The sequence below is a fragment of the Carassius carassius genome, chromosome 34, assembly GCF_963082965.1.
Source record: "Carassius carassius chromosome 34, fCarCar2.1, whole genome shotgun sequence".
Lineage (NCBI taxonomy): Eukaryota > Metazoa > Chordata > Actinopteri > Cypriniformes > Cyprinidae > Carassius > Carassius carassius.
The window spans coordinates 19872308-19892646 of NC_081788.1; the positions used below are offsets into that span (position 1 = coordinate 19872308).

The window sequence follows — 20339 nt, forward strand, 5'->3', positions numbered from 1 at the left end:
TCAGATGAGATCTTTGAGCGGTAACAGGATCAGTCTGGTTTCCTCTGTCACTCCCCACCATAGATTCTCTGCCACTCAAAACTGCACAGCTTCCAGGGAGACCCCACTGACCTCACAACCCCCTCAAAGTGGAAGCATTGTTTTTTTATTTTTAATTGTTCATTTTCTATATGTGCAATCCTTATAAAACTTTATTTTATTTTCTGACCTAAGATTCTTTATCGCTGTGTATTCATTGTATTCCTGTATTTCCCATAGTTCATCCTTGCAGTGTTTATTGTTACAGCAATAGACATAAAAAGTATAGTAGCTACATTTATATATGCCTATATTTATTTGTACCTATATTTATATTAATTCAATTAATCTAAATTAAAATGAACTGTTATTTATAAGTTTTTTTCCTTCTGGTGGCTGGAATTGAGTTTTTGGTCAATATTTTGCGACATGTGTTTTTGCAAGGAATATAAAAACGTAAAAACTCATACATGAGCATTTTTTTCTTTCATTTCTTGAAATATAAGTGCATTCTAACTGTATTCTATCAGTCTTCATCACGCAGTGAATGCTTTTGGACTCTCAAGACATGTTTTTGTTTGTTTTTTGCAAAGATATGTCAGCTCTACTATCGTCTTTCAATCCGTCACACATACACCACATTAACATAATGTCGGGGAATTTCTTTACATTGTAATCAATGAAAAATCTGTTGTCTTCTTTTTAAAGAACTTCAAAAGTTGCACTTGAACCATTCTGCGCGAACAATGACGAAAACTTGCTTCCGCTTGTGAGCAGCTTGTTACAGTACCGAGTTCTGATTGGCCAATCGCCGCTATTTAGTTTGTGAATTATCATAAGTAATTTAGAGAATTTTTACATTTCATTTGCATGGTAAGTTTTACATAATATACGTATTATGATATATCTGCCTTTTCTTTTACCTTTAATTCTTTTACCCTTCAAGTTCAAAAGTAGGCCTAAATGTTGGTCACAATTTATTTCTGGTAACGTTAATGTTTATCTCTGATTTTGTGTCAAATATTTTAAGCAGCAAAATGCCCAGGCTCAGTAAGTCTGCCCTAAGTTGCATACATAGATAGTTTCCACTATTGACATAATTTACATATTCGTCTGTTCTGGGATCCACCAATGACCCATCTCATTTTTTCTCCCACCGCCACGCCCCTATTATCTTGTCCTCACCTGCCTATGATTCCTCGGTTACCGGCTAAATTTGTCAACAGAAGTCACTCCTGTGCCTCGTGGGACGATCAGGCAATCTGAACCACTAGGAAGGAATTTATAAGCAGAAGACACGCGCTGTTTATTCAGACTGTGTTAGAGCTCTTAAAGGTCGCTGTTTTAGAAGTACAAACTTTCTGGATTGATTATGCATTGTGTTAAAACACTACGGGCGTCCAGAACTGGCATTCTGCTCATTAGGAACACTAGAAAATGGGAGAGAGTTGCGGGAAATTTGGACAGAGAACACTCACCTGCTTGGCTGTTGCACACGAGCGCATCTCCAAGACAGCATCCACGCCATCAGCACGTGATCACAGAGACGGACGCCGCGACGTACAGGTAAATCCTCAGAGAGGCGTTACCTGCTGGCTCTTTTGCCATAGAGATAATATAAAGGCATTATAAAAAAATATACATCGCTTTCTGTATTGTTTTGTGTTTTGGACAGTAAGAAGAAGGTTTATGGGTTGGAGGACATGTTGTTCTACACTATCACTCATGGAGAAGAGAAAATCTCAGTGGGACGATTCCTGGCTGTGAGTTGCACTGATTACATTGTGCATGTGTGTGATTTGGTCAGCATGTACTGTAGTGACTCTTTTTCAGAGGGAAAGGGAATAAAATACATGCTGTAAACATCAGGTACCCACATGCTTTTCATTTAGTAAATTATGAGTTTATATTACAGGGAGGAATACATAAAATTAATTCTGTGTGCATGTGTGTGTGCGTGCTTCAGTACACATGCCACCCAGAAATAAACACTCATTAAAGTGTTAAGAGGTGTGTTGCTATAATTTATGTGCATGGGGTTGTTTTGTCTGTATATGATGGTCATCTCCACCATAGTTGCAATTTAACAGCTCAAATGCTATATATCACTGACCAAGGAAAACATTGTTCCTACCAAATGATTGATGGTTAACTCTTTCATTTGACTTGTGTAAACACTGTTGCACTGTACCATAAAAACTTGATATTTCTAGCCTTTGATTAAAGAAATTCATATGTTACAATTATTGTAAATATATAAGGCACAGGCCATAATTCTTCATTTTTTTATTTTACTATACCTTACAAGTGTATATTACAGTTCTATTAAGTATGTTTAGTTTCTGTTTATGATGAAGTAAACATAAAATAAAAAATATATATATTTACTGATTTAATATATTTTCCTAGTCTTTTCGTGAACAATTAATCAATGTTATTAAAAAAAAACTTGTCTTATCCTGTTTAATAATATCCTGTTACACTTGCAAGTACACTACCGTCCAAAAGTTTAGTTTCAGCAGGATTTTTCTTTTTTTATGTATTTGAAAGAAGTCTCTTATGTTATGAAATATTTTTACAATTTAAAACAAGTTTTCTATTTTAATATATTTTAGAATGTAATTTGTTTATGTGAAAGCAAAGCTGAATTTTTCAGCAATTGAGACTCCAGTTTACAGTGTCACATGATCACTCAGTTCATCCCTAAATTTGTGCAAAAATGTTCAAATAATAGTTGTCCACTGAACAATTTAACAATTAATAATTTAATTGTTCCAGTATTGAAATATGTGCTCTTGTATTTCTTAGGCACTCAGGAGCACAGGCTTGCTGACCTCTGACCCCCGTTTGAAAGACTGCATGCGGCAGATCAACCAAGCTGTCCAGGAGTCTGTTGGAACAGCAATGATGGACCAGGAGCTGTTCAGACAGTAAGTGTGAAACTGACTTAGCAATTCAAAGCTAGAGAGAGTATGTGTTTGTGTGAGATTTTTGTGATATGCTGTGGCATCACTTATTGTTTATGACCTGCAGCTGTTATGATATACACACATACTCATGCCCCTTACAGATAAATTATATCTCATTGTTCTTGGAAGACTGGAAATACAAGCAGTCAGTTCATCTTTCACACATACACGCATATCATCACTTACAAATTCTTGACCTGACTTTCTGTTCTCCAACAGAGGTAAATACAACAAGCCACCTGTTGAGTTGTATGTTTGTGTACATGCGTTCTGCTGGAGCATGTGTGGCTGGAGTTTAGTAATGTTAAGCAGCGATAATGTGTTTGTTAATTGTGTGAGGCACCACTTAAATGGCTTTTAAATCAGCTCTGTCGGTGTTAATAAACATGGATCAAATATCATGTTCGGTCATGCACAACTTGTTACAGATCACAGGTGGCTGTTAAGTCACAGTTGTGTCACATGGGCATATGTGTGTTTCTGTTTCTAGATGTGTTGGCAGTAACATAGTCCTCCTGACTCAAGCTTTCCAAAGGAAGTTTATCATTCCAGAATTTGAAGCATTTACGTCTCTCATAAACCATCTGTATTATAACGCACAGGCTCAGAAAGGAGGGAAAGTAAGACATCGATTTTCCTTATCACGGTTTCTAAAGCACAATTACAGACACATTTGTCAACACCTCTATGTCTATGTGTGTGTTTGCGCAGGTAGCAAACTACATCCCACAGTTAGCTAAGTTCAGTCCGGACCTGTGGGGAGTTTCTCTGTGCACAGTGGATGGTCAAAGGTAAAATATACTTTCTTTAGACTGTCTTTACTCACATCATTGTGATGAGAGAAGGGTCCAGAATAAACTTTTTGGTCCACCTGTACATAAAAAAAATAAATGAACATAAAAACATTACAGTTGAAAATGTTGGGGTCATTTAGGTTTTTTTTGTTTAAATAATATTAATGTTCATCGAGGATGCATTAAATTGATTAAAGTGACAGTGAAATATATATAATATATTTATATGTAATATACATGTAATATTTAATGATACAAAAATGTCTGTTTGTGTTTTATTTATTTTTTTATCATTATGAGAATATGAAAATTCCACAAAAATATTAAGCAGCACAACCATATTTAAAGTTGGTAATAATACTTTTTTTTTCTTTACTTAAGCACCAGATGAGCATATAAAAATGATTTCTGAAGCATCATGTGACACTGAAAACTGGGGGAATGGCTTTTTAAAATCTCGGCTTTTCCATCACAGTAATAAATTGCATTTTAAAATATATTAAATTTAAAAAAAAAAAATACAGTTATTTAAAATTGTAATGATGTTTCACAATATTACAGTTTACTGTATTTTTGATCGAGAGATTTCTTTAACAAATCTTTCAAAATTTTACCAACCACAAACCTTTGAATGATAATGTATTAAAACAATATTTGACAATATGTTTCTCATAATGTATATATTATATTTAAATAAATATTATTAATATTTAATAATTATAGTTATTTTATTGTTATGTTTGTCTTTCAGTCTCAACAACATTTTTTTTTAAGTGTTGTAATGAATTCGATTCTTTGACAGGCTTTAAATCATGGATATATCATTTACATCAAATTTATCATATTATCATATTATATAAATTATTTTGTTCAGATGATTGTTTTATTAACCTGCCTAACCCAAATTTCACTTGAATGTAATGCTTTCTGATTTTCCTGGACCCTGAATGATAATTTAGTTTTTCTTTTGCTTTTCTCTCTCATTTCCCTCATTGTATGTTACATTTGTTATATTTCCCTTTACACAGGCATGCTATAGGAGACACCAATACACCATTCTGTCTGCAGTCATGTGTGAAGCCTCTGGAGTATGCGCTGGCTGTGCACGAGGCTGGCACTGAACAAGTGCACAGATATGTGGGGAAAGAACCCAGTGGCCTCAAATTCAACAAACTCTATTTAGATGAAGAGGGTGAGAATCCATCACATTCTGTTTTATTTCTATTTTAGATGCTGGCTACAATAGAAATAAGTGGTCTTGAATAGTATTTGGATACTTAAAACGACACATATATATGTCAGTATACTTATGTTTTATAATCATTCTCTTATTTGCCCTGGACAAAACTGCAGAGGTTCAAACCAATGGCATTGACTCAAAATTAGCGACATCACAGGCTTATAGCATTTTATTGCAACATGATGTCCGGGTATAAGAGGAAGCTGTAAAACAGTTGTCAGTTGTCAGATGTCCTTTCAGTATGAAACTTATCAATCGATTTCCTCACCTCTGAGGAACATTGCATCTGCAGTTTGTACTGAATCTGATACGGAAGCATATCCGTCAGCATGATGCCTCTTTGACACTGAATTTTGTTACCATTTGTAAACTTTTTTGTTTGTTTCCCAGATAAGCCCCACAATCCCATGGTAAATGCAGGAGCCATTGTAATCAGCTCTCTCCTAAAGGTACTTTTTAATTTAAGTTTAAGGTTTATTTTATTGAATATATATATATATATATATATATATATATATATATATATATATATATATATATATATATTTGTCATGGCCTTTACACAAACACAAGCCTTGAATAGTTACTTTGTATTTAACAGCATTGCTGTGTTGGATGTTATTGATATCAGAAATTATTGCTATGACAGACAAAGTGCTTTTAATTGGACAAAATAATATTTCTGTCAACTTGACCTGGTTTTAAATAGCTGATAAGGTGTGTGTTTGTGTGTAATGGGGAGTGGGTTGTCCTTTTAGAAATGGCAAAATAAGAGCAGCTAGTGGTCAAGAGGTGTGGTTTACCAGCCAATCAGAAGATGTGCTGAGAAATATGCCTTTCAGCGTGTTTAAAAGACTGCAAAGGAAGATTACAAGTTTTCAGTGGTTTAAATTAACTGATATGAAAAAAAACAATACCGAACTGCATGCATAGTTAAGGGACCACTTTTTTCTCCATGTTTCTAGTTTGACCTATGTCTTGAACTATGTTACACAATATCACTGAGCACACACAGGAGTACTTTTTAAGATGAAGACATCTCACAGCTGTGATCTCATAGCACTGACCTTTACACATGGAACTCACTTTGGACATCGTCCACACCTTAACATCAAACCTTAGGACATATGAAACTCAATATGTGGGGAACTTTGTCCCCAGTACCATTTAGGGACCAGCCGTTCATGTTGAATCATTTGGCTTTATATCCGCCCTTTGAGTTCTGTCATTTAACTGCATGTTTACTGCAGCTGTGCAATGAAAATTATGACTGATCATGATCATGTCCACATTTGCAAAATCTTTTCTTTGACAATAAGATCTATTCTCATTTAAGATGCTATTTACAGTTTTACATGCATAATATATATTCAGCAAACTCACAACCTTTTATAGATTTCTATGGATTTTTATAGGATAAGACAGTTTAGATTTCATATCATACCACTCTTTTCTGTGCTGTCCATTACTGCAAACGTTTGTGCACACTGCCACCATGTGTCTGAATACTGAACTGTAATTATCTTTGGATCAGTTCCAAAGTAAACTGTGTCACTCACTGGATCCACTGTTAGATGTTTTTGCTTGCCAAAATAACTTATTTTATTTATATGGAGTTCATTTTTAGTACATTTGACTAAATGTGAAAAATTACAAGTGGGAATGTTGTGAATGTTCAATGTGTTTAAGATCTGACTCTTTCCTTCTGAATCTTTTTGACTGTCTTTAGAGCTGTTCAGTTTGTTGTCTTAAAAAATATTAGCATTAGCCGTGAATTAGCCATCAGAAATTTCTAATGGGTTTTTGAAATTTTGGTTTTATATGAATAAGGCCACTAAAGACAGACTACATATACCACAATGATATAACATGTTAGAAACTTAAAGCACAGACCAGTTTCAAAATTCACATCTGATGTATAACTGTGTGGAATTTATATTGTTAAACAATATTTGAAAGTCCTTTTAAGTCATTTTAAACACAGACCTTAATTTACTCATAAACCAGTGAATTAGCCTTTCATATGAATCAGCCTTCCAGGTTAGTTTCTGTGCACAGTTAAGTATACTTAAAATGTGCACTTTGTAATAATGCTGAATTAAACTTTACACTTTAAAGTACATTTGGAATCATGTTTAAATAATCTATTTTGGTACTTTAAAGATGTAAAATTATTTTCATATTTTTACTTGATTAGATATTCTATTTGAAGTGGATATATTTTAAATGCACTATATTGAAATTACAAATTACATTTAAAAATAATTTAATTTACCATTCAGCAATCATTTAAAATCAGCAATTAGGTGTCTGAAAACATTACATGCTGTTCATTTTTAAAACTATGGTAAAGTGTACTTTAAAGTGTTTTTCAGAATGGTATTGCTGCTTCTCGCACTTTCTCCTTCTTTGTCTCTATTACAGCCTGGTTCCAACAAGGCAGAGAAGTTTGACTTTGTGAGTAATGCAACATCTCCACCATGTGAACTATCTCAGGTGTTTGTCATTGTCTCGCTTGTTATAAATAGTGATTTTCTGTTTGTGGGGCAGATGATGGATTATCTGAAGAGAATGGCTGGCAGAGAATATGTTGCGTTCAGTAATGCAACGTGAGTTTTAAATATAACCTCATTATTTATATCAAATTACACTCTTTAAGAGCTGAACCTGCAATTTGTTGCATACTAATATATGTACCGATATTTAAATATTTAAAGTTTCCAGTCAGAGAAAGAGACTGGTGACAGGAACTATGCAATTGGCTATTATCTCAAAGAGAAAAAAGTGAGTGTCTTTTTTCATAAGCATATTGAAAGGATTTTTATTGCTATCTCACCTGCTACTCTTCTTTTTTTTCCTGTAGTGTTTTCCCATTGGAGTTGACATGATAGCAGCCCTTGACTTCTACTTTCAGGTAAATCAGGTGGCATTCTGACACATAATTGTCTTTAATAACGGTACTTGCTATTATTGCTCATACTAAATCACAAAAATGTTTCTCTTTAATGACTTTATTTCATTTCTAGCTGTGTTCTATTGAGGTGACATGTGAGTCTGGAAGCGTCATGGCAGCCACATTGGCTAATGGAGGCATCTGTCCAATCACAGGCGAGCGTGTGCTCAGTGCCGAGGCCGTCCGGAACACTCTCAGTCTCATGCACTCCTGTGGCATGTACGACTTCTCCGGCCAGTTTGCCTTTCACGTGAGTCTCACACACACACACACACACACACACACATATACAGCAAGCTAATTGCTTGCTGAATTCCTCAGTGTGGTAAAGTACACAGAAAAAGAGGACTTTACAGCTAGATGAAACTATTTCAGTCATTTTCTTTCATTCTCAGCTAATTACTTAAATATAATCAGTGTTATTGTTTGTGTTTTTCTTCCTCAGGTGGGTTTGCCTGCTAAATCTGGGGTGTCTGGTGCCGTGCTGCTCGTGGTTCCTAATATCATGGGGGTTATGTGCTGGTCTCCAGCTCTTGACCGTGTTGGCAATAGCATTCGAGGCATCCACTTCTGCCAGGTACTTTTTCGTGATCTTCGCTTTTGTGTCTCTTTCTATTTCTTTATTTTTCTCCAGGGCCATTAACTGAATTTGTTTCTCCTTTAGGAGCTAGTGTCCCTCTTTAACTTCCACAACTATGACAACCTGAGACACTTTACGAAGAAGTTAGACCCTCGCAGACAGACAGGCCACGAGAGGGTGAGACCCTTGACCACATTTTCCATTTCACACAATGAAACTGAAAAAAATAAGAGAAAGATGAAAGACAAAAACTGAAAGATAAGAGCTAGCTCAGAGTTGTGATCAATCATTATATTTATATTACAGAACAAGTCTGTGGTGGACCTGATGTTTGCTGCTTACACTGGTGATGTTTCAGCTCTCAGGAGGTAAACATTTTCTTTCTTTTATTGAAAAAAAAATACATTCAAACATTTTCACGAGAAGATATTCATTTGTTTCATAGAATCGCTCTCTCTGCGGTTAACATGGGGTTGACTGACTATGACACCCGTACTGCCCTACATGTGGCCTCAGCAGAAGGTAATAAGGCCATTTGGTTTTGGTTTTTGGTGTATTTACGCTACCGTTTAAATGTTTAGGGTCAGAAATGAATACTTTTATTTAGTGAGGATGTATTAAATCGATCAAAAGTGATGACTTTTGACTTTTTCATTCACCGAAGAATCCTGAAAAAATTATTTCCAGTTTCCAGTTTTTTTTTTTTAAATAAAATTAGAATGATTTCTGAAGGATAATGCGACACTGAAGACTGGAGTAATGGCTTTTCAAAATGTAGCTTTGCCATCAGAGGAATAAAATACATTTTAAAATTTATTAAAATACAAAACTGCCATTTTAAATTGTTATATATATTGAAATTAACAAGTCATTTATTAATAGGTCTCTAAAATTCTGATTTCAGGGCATTTGGATACAGTCAAGTTTTTAACACATACCTGCAAAGTCAACCCCAATGCAAAGGACAGGTACGGCAGAACTCCCCTCTGTTGCACTTTTTCTGTTTTTGTTTCCTTTATTAAAAAGCATCTGTTCTTCAGATGGGGGAACACACCTCTTGATGACGCTATGCAGTTTGGGCACAACGCCGTGGTCAAGGTACTACAAGAGTACCAGAGCATTTATACACACACACTGATGCCAGAGGAGCTCAGCGCAGACACGTGTCCCGATTCCACCATGGACGCAGACGAACTGAAGAGCATGGAGACTCTGGAGGGTCTATTATGAGCAAGAACTACCATGAACATCCCAAACTTCAGTCTCTCATGACTTCAGGGGAGCATGTGGGTGTGAGATTTATGACAAAGCCTGTGTAAGGACATGCTGAGCAGGTGCGCGCAGGTGTTACAGAGATAGTGCTTCAAACCAAAGCTCTGCTGTATGTAGACCTCAGCTAGCTTCTGTTGATGGTTTAAGATCAAGTGTACAGGTCATTTCTGGTACAGCTCCTCAAGGATAGTTTGGTTTGTGATTGGACCAATTTAGAAATGCAGAAGCTTCCTTTCCCTTCACATTTATCACTGCATAAGTATTTTTACATAAAGCACTTAACTTAGCCAGTAACCTTCATAACTAGATGCCAGATTCACAAAACTTTCTTCAGATTAAAATTCTTTCTTAACTGCCATTTTCTTCTTAGTTACTGACTGTATTCTGTATTCCCAAAATACTTCAGAACAATCTTAAGAAAAGAGAATCTTAAGCATTCTTAAGACTAAATGTAAGTATTCAAATTCTTAAGAATGTTGTTTAAATTCTTAAACCCCTAAAGATGAGATGTTTAATTAATTTTTGGGGATGTTTAAAAAAATAAGCATTTTTAAAATGTAGCTTTTTGCAATATAAAATACCGTATTTTCCGGACTATAAGTCGCACTTTTTTTCATAGTTTGGCTGGTCCTGGTTCTAAATAAAAGCGACTTATAGTCCAGTGCGACTTATATGTTTTTATCCTCATCGTGACGTCTTTTTGGACTGATGCGACTTATAATTAGGTGCGACTTATAGTCCGAAAAATACGGTATATTCAAATACAAAACAGTTATTTTAAATTGTTATAAGATTACATTTACATAATTGCTTTTATTTAAAAAATGATTGTGAATGGCTTTCTATCTAAAATGTTAATAGATGGATAAATGCATATTAAGATATACCATAAAAAAAAGATATATCATTGAAATTGTTATTTTATACAAGGCAATCACAAGCAAACTACAGTAGTATACAATTATAAAACATAAAAGCCTGACATTTTAAGAAATGCTGTCCTTGAAGATGTTCCTAAGAAAATGTTTGAGAACTCAAATTCAAAAATTGCAAAAAATGTAAATATAATTACTCAAAAATAATCTAAATCTTTTGGAATTTATCTTAAAAACTTTCTTGACTTCTTTCATAGGAAGATTTTGTGACTCTGCCTAGTTTACGAAGTACACTACTAATGTAAATTAAGCAGGCTATTTTTTAAGAAAAGCATGCATGCACATTAAAAAGTAGTTTATTTATGAGGAAACCATACTGGTAATGTCATGGTCATATTACCTCAAGAAAGTGTAGCAAACCAGTATTCTTCATAATGTGAACTTTGGCCCAGTTGTCCCTATGACAAAGCTTTCCATGTCATTTAGATTACTAATAATCTTCAGCTAAACATTATGAGCAAGTATTTGTATATTTGTACTATTTTTAAGATGTTTGAATTTCCTAATATTGTTAATAGGCTTTTTTTTGTATGGTATTGTATAATTTAAAAGACATTATTTTAATGTAGGGCACAAAAGCTTTAACTGTACCCGCTTGTGAAGCATCTTGTGTGTATTTTGCCAGAAATTAATGTATTTAAAACTTGGTACGTGGACTCACTTTATTGGTGGACACAAAATTGAAAGTTTTGAAAAAAAATAAAATTAAAATAAAAGTTCAGATAGTTAAAGGAGTGTATTTGTTCCATATGAAAGTGAAAAAGTGTAAGGTGGACAGAATTACATGAAATGAGGCATGAAAAAAATGGATGTATAAACTGTAAATAAATAAAATCACTGGTGAAGAATGTCTTTTTAGTGAAAAACTGATGCAAAATGAGAAATGACTTTTAAGCATATCAAGTGTTTATATGTGCATATATGGATTTATTAGTTCATCTGCATATCACAAATAGTAGACTGTGAGGATGTATTCACCAGCTGAACAGACAAATCTTGCTCAAATCTGGTTTAATGGCAGTAAAAAAACATCTATGTTCCCACTGACTTCCACAGTCAGCCCCTACATCTCCTTCTCTATCAATTAAGAGGCATGTAGCATCCATGTGTGAATGAACAAGAGTCACTAAAGCCCTGGTGGGATCTCCAGTCCTGAGTGTGTGAGTATCTCCCCATCCCAGAGTGCAAACGCAGGACAGATGGGCGAGCAGAACTGTGTTTTTATTGTGTACAGCACTTCAGCTTTCTGGATGTCCACCAGACTGAGCTGTCCAGCCTCGTAGTCCAGCAAGAGCCCGACCCGATCGGGATTCCCCACCAATGGCACCGGGACCTGCTTGCCAGTGGTCATAGCAAACCATTTCCCCTGGACACACGCAAACACCCAGGAACTGGAATTGGTGCCCACGCATTCATCACGTGATGTCATCACCTCGGCCACACCCACCCGGAATTCATGGGACTTTTTCACCGTGACCTCCCAGTAGTGCCGTCCAGAGTCAATCTGGGTGTCAGCGAGAACCACAGCCCAGTCCTGGAATCGGAGAGGGGTGTCCTGCACGAGAGTGGGGTCCACACCAAGCATTTGATAAATCACACCCGTGTCCTTCTTAAAAAGCTCCAGGCAGCTGTGAGCGGTCTGCTCATCAAGCTTAAACTGCAGATCTGTTATAAATAAATAAACAAATGAATTAATGAATGAATGAATAAGGATGGTTGGGGACTTGGGGACTTCCGCTGCTCTGAATCGGAGATCAGCTTTATGGTTAGGTTGTTACCTAGTACCAAAGTGCAACACCTCTAAGCTACAGTAGTGCTTTTTTTTGTTTTTGTTTTTTTTGTAAAAGTTAGAAAAAAAATTGAGATACTCTGAAAGCATGTAATTGCATGAAGAAGATACCATATTAATTAATAATCCCTGCCACAATTAGTAATAGCAATAGCTGTATGTGATATTTTGCTGGCATCAAGAAGAACTGTAATATGGGAACGGATAAAAGAAGTATTGATGTGAGAGAACATAATGTTACATGATAACAATGTCCTATTAAATGCTATCTACAACAGATTTTATATATCTTGTGTTCTGCATGTTACATTACTGAGCTTCCGTGCAACATCAGGTGAGAATTAAAGGGTTTGTTCACCCAATAATCAAAATTATGTAATTAATAACTCACCCTCAAGTCGTTCCAAACCAATGAGACCTCCGTTTATCTTCGTAACACAGTTTAAGATATTTTAGATTTAGTCCGAGAGCTCTCAGTCCCTCCATTGAAACTGTGTGTACTAGTGATGCGCGGGTCTTCTCATAACCAGCGGGTCGGGTTGGGGCGGGTTAAGAAAAATGTAAAAAATCAATTTATGGTGCGTGGAATTTAGTGGTGGAAATTGTAATTATTTCAAGAGATTCGTTGATTTTCAGTTCGTTCAACAAAATGATTCGTTCAGATTCTTTCACTGATTTGTTCAGTGACCATTTCTTCATATTATACACAAATACGCCACAGCAGGTGGCGAAAAAGAGTGTCTTATGTGTTATGGCTTAAGTAGACGAACGTATTTACTTGTGACAAAAACTGATTTGGCTTTATTAAAGTGTGTGCATGTTCGCATTAAATAAATAGTCTAAATAAGTTGTTCAGATGAACAAAGCACAAGGTTATCTTGCATAATTAAACATTTTAATTGTTTGGTCAGACTGTTCATATATAATATATTCACATTAATAAATCGTGGATTAAAGGTGGAGTTATGTTCTGTATGGTAAATATAACTGCGCTTTGTATCTGCTGATTGTTGATCGAGATTTACATGCTTGGCTCACTGACCCGGTATACTCATTCATTTCATTCACGAACGAGCTATGTATCAGTTCATTCAACTCATTCACAAACGGGAATATCGTATTTGTTCACTACATTCAACAAATCACATGCTCCGTCACATCTTAAGTAACTCTTTGACAGGAGCCCCTTTCACATTGCACATCGGACCCGGCATATTGCCGGAACATTGCCGGGTCACCTTCTGTTTGAAAGCAAACACGCCCCGGGGTTGATTCCGGCATTGAACCCGGGTCGGGGACCTAGTAACATTGCCGGGTTCATCCCGGGACGAGCGCTGTGTGAACAAAAGCCAGATCTAATGCCGTGTCGAAGTGATGACGCGCGTTACCGCGCGACTCTTTACCTGCTGTTTTGAAGGAAGATCAACGTTCGCGCCGAAAAAAATATGTGCAAACTGTAATGAAGCAGAGATCAGTTAGTTCCTCACTTTCCGCGCTGACGCCGAGATCGTTCACCAGCTTCAGTGAAAGTATAACGTGCCTAACGTTTTCGACTCGTACATTTCACGTCACACACTGATGTCACGTGTTGTTACGGGACCTTTACGGGTTGTGTGTGAACGCACGCACATATGCCGGGTAATCACTGGCAGTGTGAAAGTGCTAAATCCAGTGACCAGGGAACAATTGCCGGAACACTTTAACCATGTATTTGCCGGAATGGCAGTGTGAAAGGGGCTAGGATGAAACAGTTCACAGAGCTGTTCAAGAGCTGCGCATGCGCTGCAAATAGCGCCGAGCTCGCACGCTGCTGTGGAGGGAGGAACTTCAGGGAATGAGAAACATGAGTCAGTGGATTACATGAACGAGAATGATTCGTTCACCTAAAATATTAGTTCAAGAACGAAACATCACTAGTACAATTCCTTATAGCCTATATTAAATATTTGCAATATTTTGATATTTTATTGGGTTCTTTGATAAGGTAACAATACGAATGTCTAAGTAGCAACGTAACTTTCGTGATGTCCCCGGACCCCGGTGCGGGTAAAGAAATCTTACTTTATTTGCTGGGCGGGCTGGGGCGGGCCAAATAATTTCAGAAAAGCGGGACCCGCGGGTTGGAAAAAAAGCCGACCCACGCATCACTAGTGTGTACGGTCTACTGTCCATTTCCAGAAAGGTAAGAAAAACATCATCAAAGTAGTCCATGTGACATCAGAGGGTCAGTTAGAATTTTTTGAAGCATAGAAAATACATTTTGGTCCAAAAATTGCAAAAACTACGACTTTATTCAGCATTGTCTTCTCTTCTGTGTCTGTTGTGAGAGAGTTCAAAACAAAGCAGTTTGTGATATCCGGTTTGCAAACGAATCATTCGATGTAACCGGATCTTTTTGAAACAGTTCACCAAATCGAACTGAATCGTTTTAAACGGTTCGCGTCTCCAATAAGCATTAATCCACAAATGACTTAAGCTGTTAACTTTTTTATTGTGGCTGACACTACCTCCGAGTTCAAACAAACCAATATCCCGGAGTAATGCATGCACTCAAACAGTACACTGACTGAACTGCTGTGAAGACAGAACTGAAGATGAACACAGAGGTGAGCCAGATAATGAACAAAACATTGACTCGTTCACACACAGTTTCAATGGAGGGACTGAGAGCTTTCGGACTAAATCTAAAATATCTTAAACTGTGCTCCGAAGATAAATGGCGGTCTCACTGGTTTGGAACGACATGAGGGTGAATTATTAATTACATAATTTTGATTATTGGGTGAACTAACCCTTTGATAAAAAAGGAGATGTTTGGCGTGAAATTATAGCTTGAAATATTATTTCAATTCCTCTGACCTCCCGGTTTGACTGGAGTCAACATTGAGGTGCGTGGAGAGCATGCGTTTACTCACTGTTTCCTGCACTGGCACTAATATACCATCTCCGAGCAGTGAGAGTTTTTCCGCGGCCGTGACCGAGTACGGACCCTAAAGATCTGCCTGTCAAACGGCAAAGAAGAGACATGCACGAGAACATCGCCATGTTGTCCAACTTGTGGGTTTTGCTTCGGTTTCTGTCGCAGGGTTGCGCTGTCTAAATGCTTGCGCACTGCTGCCCTCTACTGTAAAAAACACAGCGCTACGCACATACATGACAGCTGTGTATATGAAAAAATGTTTTATTATCAAGAGTTTGGCAGTAAGACATACAAAATGCAGTCAAAATCATCCGTATAATTTGAACTCTTTATTTAATATCCACTAGGATAATAAAAGTATAGGGATGGATTAACAGCAGGGTGATTCAGGGGAAAATGTGTTGTGTGTTGAATGTCTAAACAAAATAAATCCATTTAAAAGTAATATAAAAACATACCTGAAATTAATCAGCTGTTGATGATTGATTGTTGTTCTGTTTGGCACTAAAAAACAATCCATCTAATTCAATGTGATGATGATGATGATAAATACTGTTTACTACCAAATAGCAGTAATAAAATAAAAAAGATTAAAATAAACACACTGAAAACAAATACACACTATCTGTAAATTTATCCTTTTCCCATTTCTTGTTTCTGTTAATACATAAAAAAATCTAATATAAGAAACTAGCAAATACTACCAATACTTCTCATTTGAGTGTCTCAAAGGGTTTCAAAGTCTCCTAGAGACTTGCAGTCACCACTTCATACAACAATTCATACAAAAGTGAGAATGTGAACTATGTCATATGTTCATTCAGAGGCCTATGAGGATGAACTTATGACTATAAAATAAGTTTTATGGCATGTTTGTCACACATGACAACTGTAATGAACAAAGTCATTACTCCATTTGTGGGCCGGAAAAAAACAAACCAGCACAAATGCACCAAACCAAACTTGATTTGTGCTTTTTTACTTTAGAGCTTCTGTAACAAGCATTAAGAATATTTATCTTCTTTTCAACCTAAAAAGTAATCATCTGAAACCATCAAACAAAACAAGCTACAACTACATGATGTCTTATCAAAATCTTGATCAATTCATTAGCAATGGCTATAAGTAAATTTTCACACTTGAGGATTGCTGTGGTTTTTAAAAACGTCTTGATGCTTCTTTGTATTCAAGGTAGTTTAGAAAACTTTAGAATATCCTGGTACTTTTTTAATCATGCTTTGGCGGAGTGGATCAATATTACCTGTACATCACTTTTTCCTGGATTTGAGGACTCTGATCTGCAGTCACGTTCATCCAGAGATCACAGTGATGCCATAAACGGCCATAATTCCTCTACAGGAAAGCCATATCAAAAATATACAATCACAGTTATTGCTATTCTCTCATAATCTCTCCTTGTCTATGTTGTTATCAGTATTCAAAGAATAAGGCGATACAGGACCCAAAGGCCAAAGGTCAACCAATGGCTTGTCCAGCTCAGCTGTGTCCATTTCTCAATGGTGTGGCTGGCCATGCTGTCCTGTGAACAAAAGAAAATCATTTATGTCATGTAACAAATCATTAAAAATAACTTGCGCAGAAGGCAGGGGTCATAACATTTCAGGAGAAGTAAGTTGTACCTCATCAGAATCCGTGTCATCTGTGCTGGAGCCAAAAATTGAGCCCAGGTATGTTAAATGTAGTACTGCTAACATGCTAAAGGCCCCATTAATTAAATATACCCAAAATTCCTAGAGGAAAAAAAAGAGGTAAATTTTTTTTTTTACATATTTGAAGATTTTGTATCTTTTGAATATTAAGATAAAATGGTTAAAAAAAAATGGCAAAATAAAATCTATTTTAGTAAAGGCTTAATAATTTATTTTGACTTTTTTCATTTTTTTAAGATATTCACAAGCACACGTGGTTCTATAGCCATAATGACATATACAACACCTTTTTATGTCGGTGTTTGCAGTCTGATGGGCATCTCTTGGATAGGACACATGCATTTAAAATGACTGACAATCTTTTCCTAAGCACTAAAACACAGATAAAGGCACAGACCATTAAACACACAACTGAGATCAATACTTTGAAAAGATGTGTTTGTCAGCAGAACTGCTAAACATAATGCATTTGAACTGATTAAAACATATGACAGAAGTATTAGATAATGTGAAAACTGAAAACACAGTGAATTCAGAAATAATACATGTTTATGCCTAAACAAATACACCTGAACTGATACTCACCGTGTTCAATATATGTTATGAACCCTAGTGTAAATAATACTGCCCCGAAGTGGAAGCTTAGACCCTGTAGGCACATAAATACAATATTGTACTTACACCTGAGAAAGAATGCAATCAATTCAAATGAACTGAGCCAAAATGCACTCACATGTAGCAGGGCACTCGCTGTGTATGTCAAGATAATGGCTGTGAAGCTCCCATAGATGAGAGCCTTCCTAAACACATCTAAAAAAAAAAAAAAAACAAGGAGAAATGTGGCTTACCCATTTACATGGAGGTAAAAGAAAAGACACAAAAGCCTGCTCTAAATAAAATGATGTCATTCAAGTCTTTTAAGAGGTAAAATACATATTACATATTTAATTTATTTCAGAGTTAATTAAAACCAATAAGCATGTATGTGCATTAGAACAGTATATTAAAACCTATACAAAAGCATACTTGAGTAAAGTACAAAGAAGTTAAATAATAAAAATAAATTAAGAAATGCATACATAATTAGTTAATTAATAAAAAAAAACACGTACAGGTGTTGAGCCAGCGGGACATGGGCAGGTTCCAGGAAGTGACCACTTCAACCATAGACCTGGGAAACTCCACGTTTAGAGGCTTAGCGATTGTCAAGTCCCTGAAAAAACAGAAATTGCATTAAAAACTGAGGAAAGAAATGATGGATGGTCATGAAGGATTGATCAATTCTGGGTTTGCCAGCCATTTGTAATTAGGGCATGTTTGTCACGTTCACTGTCATTTTTGCTACAGATATGTCCTTTATTTAATTTCTGATGCTTATAGTATGTGAATCTGTATAGTTAATACAAACCACTTAAGATTGTCCTTTTCCTCTGTGAAGCCTGCACCTGCCAGTGTGGTGGTCATCTCACCAAGGTAACTCACAAAGTAATTACTGAAATGGAAGGACAGGGTGTTCTCATACGCCTGTAGCCACCTGATGAGGAGAATCACAAAACTGAAGGTAAACACAGATCAGAGATAGATACGAAGAGACATTAAAACTGTTTAAAGACTTGTGCATTGCCTACCTTTTAATAGAGCCCCTGCATTGAAATACAAAATGAAAAGCATTATTAAACTCAATCCAAAATGTATTTTATAAACGGACAGAAGCAGATCAAAATAAACGTCAGTTTCTACAGAATTCTCAAATCTAGCAGTATTCATTGTTTTAAAAATAAAGTAAGTTTAGCAGACGTATAAGAAGCCAAGTGTTTTTAACATTGATAACAACAACAACAAATGTTTCTTGAATACCAAATCAGCATATCGGAATGATTTCTGAAAGATCATGTGACACTGAAAATAAAATTGTTTTATGTTTGTATGAATTTGTATGAAAATGAGTCTTTATTCTACATGATTGAAATGTATAAATGTATGAATAATATAAATAGGACAATACCTCATCTTTCGCTTCTTACTGAGGAAAGAATATAAAAACGGAAAAGTCAAATATAAAAAAAAACTAAGTCATAGACAGCAACACAACAATTAACATTAACAGATTTGATATTAGAAGTATAGAAGAATCAGTCCATACTTTACACCTCATTGCTCACTGAAAAATGACATAATTTTACTCAACTTAAACTTATACTCACTTGCGGAGCAGCTTGTCTCCAAAGACCGGGATGAAATAGGGAAAGAGATAGGGTGCAATACAATTGGAAATTACCAGACAGAGCTGGCTCTTCACACAGCTGAAGACTGACTTCAAAAACCAGGAGACGCTCTATGAAAAAAGATCATGTAGATAATGTAATATAGATACATCATATAGAACCTAATGCTAGATTAGAACGAAAGTCGGTCAATTTGAGACTCACAAGTTTTTGACTCTCTACCGCATCTATGTAGCTATTAAAGCTGATCCAAGGCCCAAAGATGACTGTCCCCACAAAGTAAATGTAGCCCATAAACTCCACTGGAGAGGGAAAATTCTCCACTATGCCTTTGTCCAAGTCAAAGGCAAGAGAAACCGCCTTCATGGCCACTACCATCTGGGAACCTACATGACCACAACAACTACTTCTTTTTAAATTTACTCACAATGTAGTATAAGAAACAAACATACAGTCCTGGTCTAATGGTCACTGATGTCATGTAATAAAACAAACAATCAAAGACTGACCTCTCATTTTATGCCAGGTTGTTGTATCCATCATGTGCAACTCTCTGAAACAGAAAGAACAGAATCATAACACCGAATCTCTGACTCACCACGTCCTGCATACTATCAAAAAGTACACTGTATATGTGTGTATATATACCCATTGTACTCAAATTGACTACTGTACATCCTGTATTAAACAGAAATGAAGAAACAGAGAGGATGTATCTGTATACCCCAGAAGGAGGTAGATAAGGATTGTGATGGACAGGAAGGGTCCACGGCTGCTCGAGTGGCGACACAGGAAGAGGATGAGGTAGCAGAGGAGGCTGAGAAGCACCACCCAAACCATGTGCAGCTCGAAGAACAGGTAAAGACTATAAAAACCACCTGCTACTGTACTCAGGTGTTTCAGGAAAGAGGGCAGACCTGAGAGAGGAAATACAGCTTAAATATAATATGTAACATAAGATAATTTAATTACTT

At 36.1% G+C, this 20339-nt stretch overlaps 3 protein-coding genes across 6 annotated transcripts; 1 reads left to right on the plus strand and 2 right to left on the minus strand.

Annotated features, from left to right (window-relative positions):
- The first annotated feature begins 1189 nt into the window (after positions 1-1189).
- LOC132114667 (glutaminase kidney isoform, mitochondrial-like) lies at positions 1190-9969 on the plus strand. The gene is made up of 18 exons (XM_059522911.1): positions 1190-1584; positions 1694-1781; positions 2827-2948; positions 3478-3607; positions 3699-3778; positions 4810-4973; positions 5412-5470; positions 7446-7478; positions 7572-7630; positions 7739-7805; positions 7885-7935; positions 8048-8224; positions 8420-8551; positions 8639-8731; positions 8861-8922; positions 9000-9076; positions 9459-9522; positions 9595-9969. The coding sequence occupies exons 1-18, from the start codon at positions 1391-1393 to the stop codon at positions 9782-9784; spliced, it is 1842 nt and encodes a 613-aa protein (XP_059378894.1). The 5' UTR covers positions 1190-1390; the 3' UTR covers positions 9785-9969.
- A 1635-nt stretch (positions 9970-11604) lies between these two features.
- LOC132114668 (SPRY domain-containing protein 4-like) lies at positions 11605-15706 on the minus strand. The gene is made up of 2 exons (XM_059522912.1): positions 15466-15706; positions 11605-12426 (listed from the first exon to the last, which is right to left on the minus strand). Exons 1-2 carry the CDS (start codon positions 15593-15595, stop codon positions 11888-11890), a joined length of 669 nt encoding a protein of 222 aa, XP_059378895.1. The 5' UTR covers positions 15596-15706; the 3' UTR covers positions 11605-11887.
- A 99-nt stretch (positions 15707-15805) lies between these two features.
- LOC132114669 (protein-serine O-palmitoleoyltransferase porcupine-like) lies at positions 15806-20302 on the minus strand. Of its 4 annotated transcripts, none has more exons than XM_059522913.1 (13): positions 20090-20302; positions 19875-19918; positions 19570-19751; positions 19345-19475; positions 19146-19163; positions 18769-18783; positions 18549-18674; positions 18253-18353; positions 17874-17950; positions 17726-17789; positions 17427-17512; positions 17111-17221; positions 15806-17010 (listed from the first exon to the last, which is right to left on the minus strand). In XM_059522913.1, exons 1-13 carry the CDS (start codon positions 20203-20205, stop codon positions 16909-16911), a joined length of 1173 nt encoding a protein of 390 aa, XP_059378896.1. In that variant the 5' UTR covers positions 20206-20302; the 3' UTR covers positions 15806-16908. The 4 variants fall into 4 exon arrangements, with proteins under 4 accessions (XP_059378896.1, XP_059378900.1, XP_059378898.1 ...); XM_059522917.1 differs by having other exon boundaries at positions 19570-19743; positions 20090-20185; XM_059522915.1 differs by having other exon boundaries at positions 19570-19768; positions 20090-20176.
- Positions 20303-20339: the final 37 nt, after the last annotated feature.

Coding starts and splice junctions, on each gene's coding strand:
- LOC132114669 (XM_059522913.1), bottom strand. CDS start 20,205: ATGGTTTGGGTGGTGCTTCTCAGCCTCCTCTGCTACCTCATCCTCTTC. Junction 19,752..19,874: donor AACCTGGCATAAAATGAGAG/GTCAGTCTTTGA, acceptor GTGGTCATGTAG/GTTCCCAGATGGTAGTGGCC. Junction 17,790..17,873: donor CAGCGAGTGCCCTGCTACAT/GTGAGTGCATTT, acceptor ATGTGCCTACAG/GGTCTAAGCTTCCACTTCGG.
- LOC132114668 (XM_059522912.1), bottom strand. CDS start 15,595: ATGGCGATGTTCTCGTGCATGTCTCTTCTTTGCCGTTTGACAGGCAGA. Junction 12,427..15,465: donor TAGTGCCAGTGCAGGAAACA/GTGAGTAAACGC, acceptor TATTTATAACAG/ATCTGCAGTTTAAGCTTGAT.
- LOC132114667 (XM_059522911.1), top strand. CDS start 1,391: ATGCATTGTGTTAAAACACTACGGGCGTCCAGAACTGGCATTCTGCTC. Junction 7,479..7,571: donor AGGCAGAGAAGTTTGACTTT/GTGAGTAATGCA, acceptor TTTGTGGGGCAG/ATGATGGATTATCTGAAGAG. Junction 9,523..9,594: donor AACCCCAATGCAAAGGACAG/GTACGGCAGAAC, acceptor TCTGTTCTTCAG/ATGGGGGAACACACCTCTTG.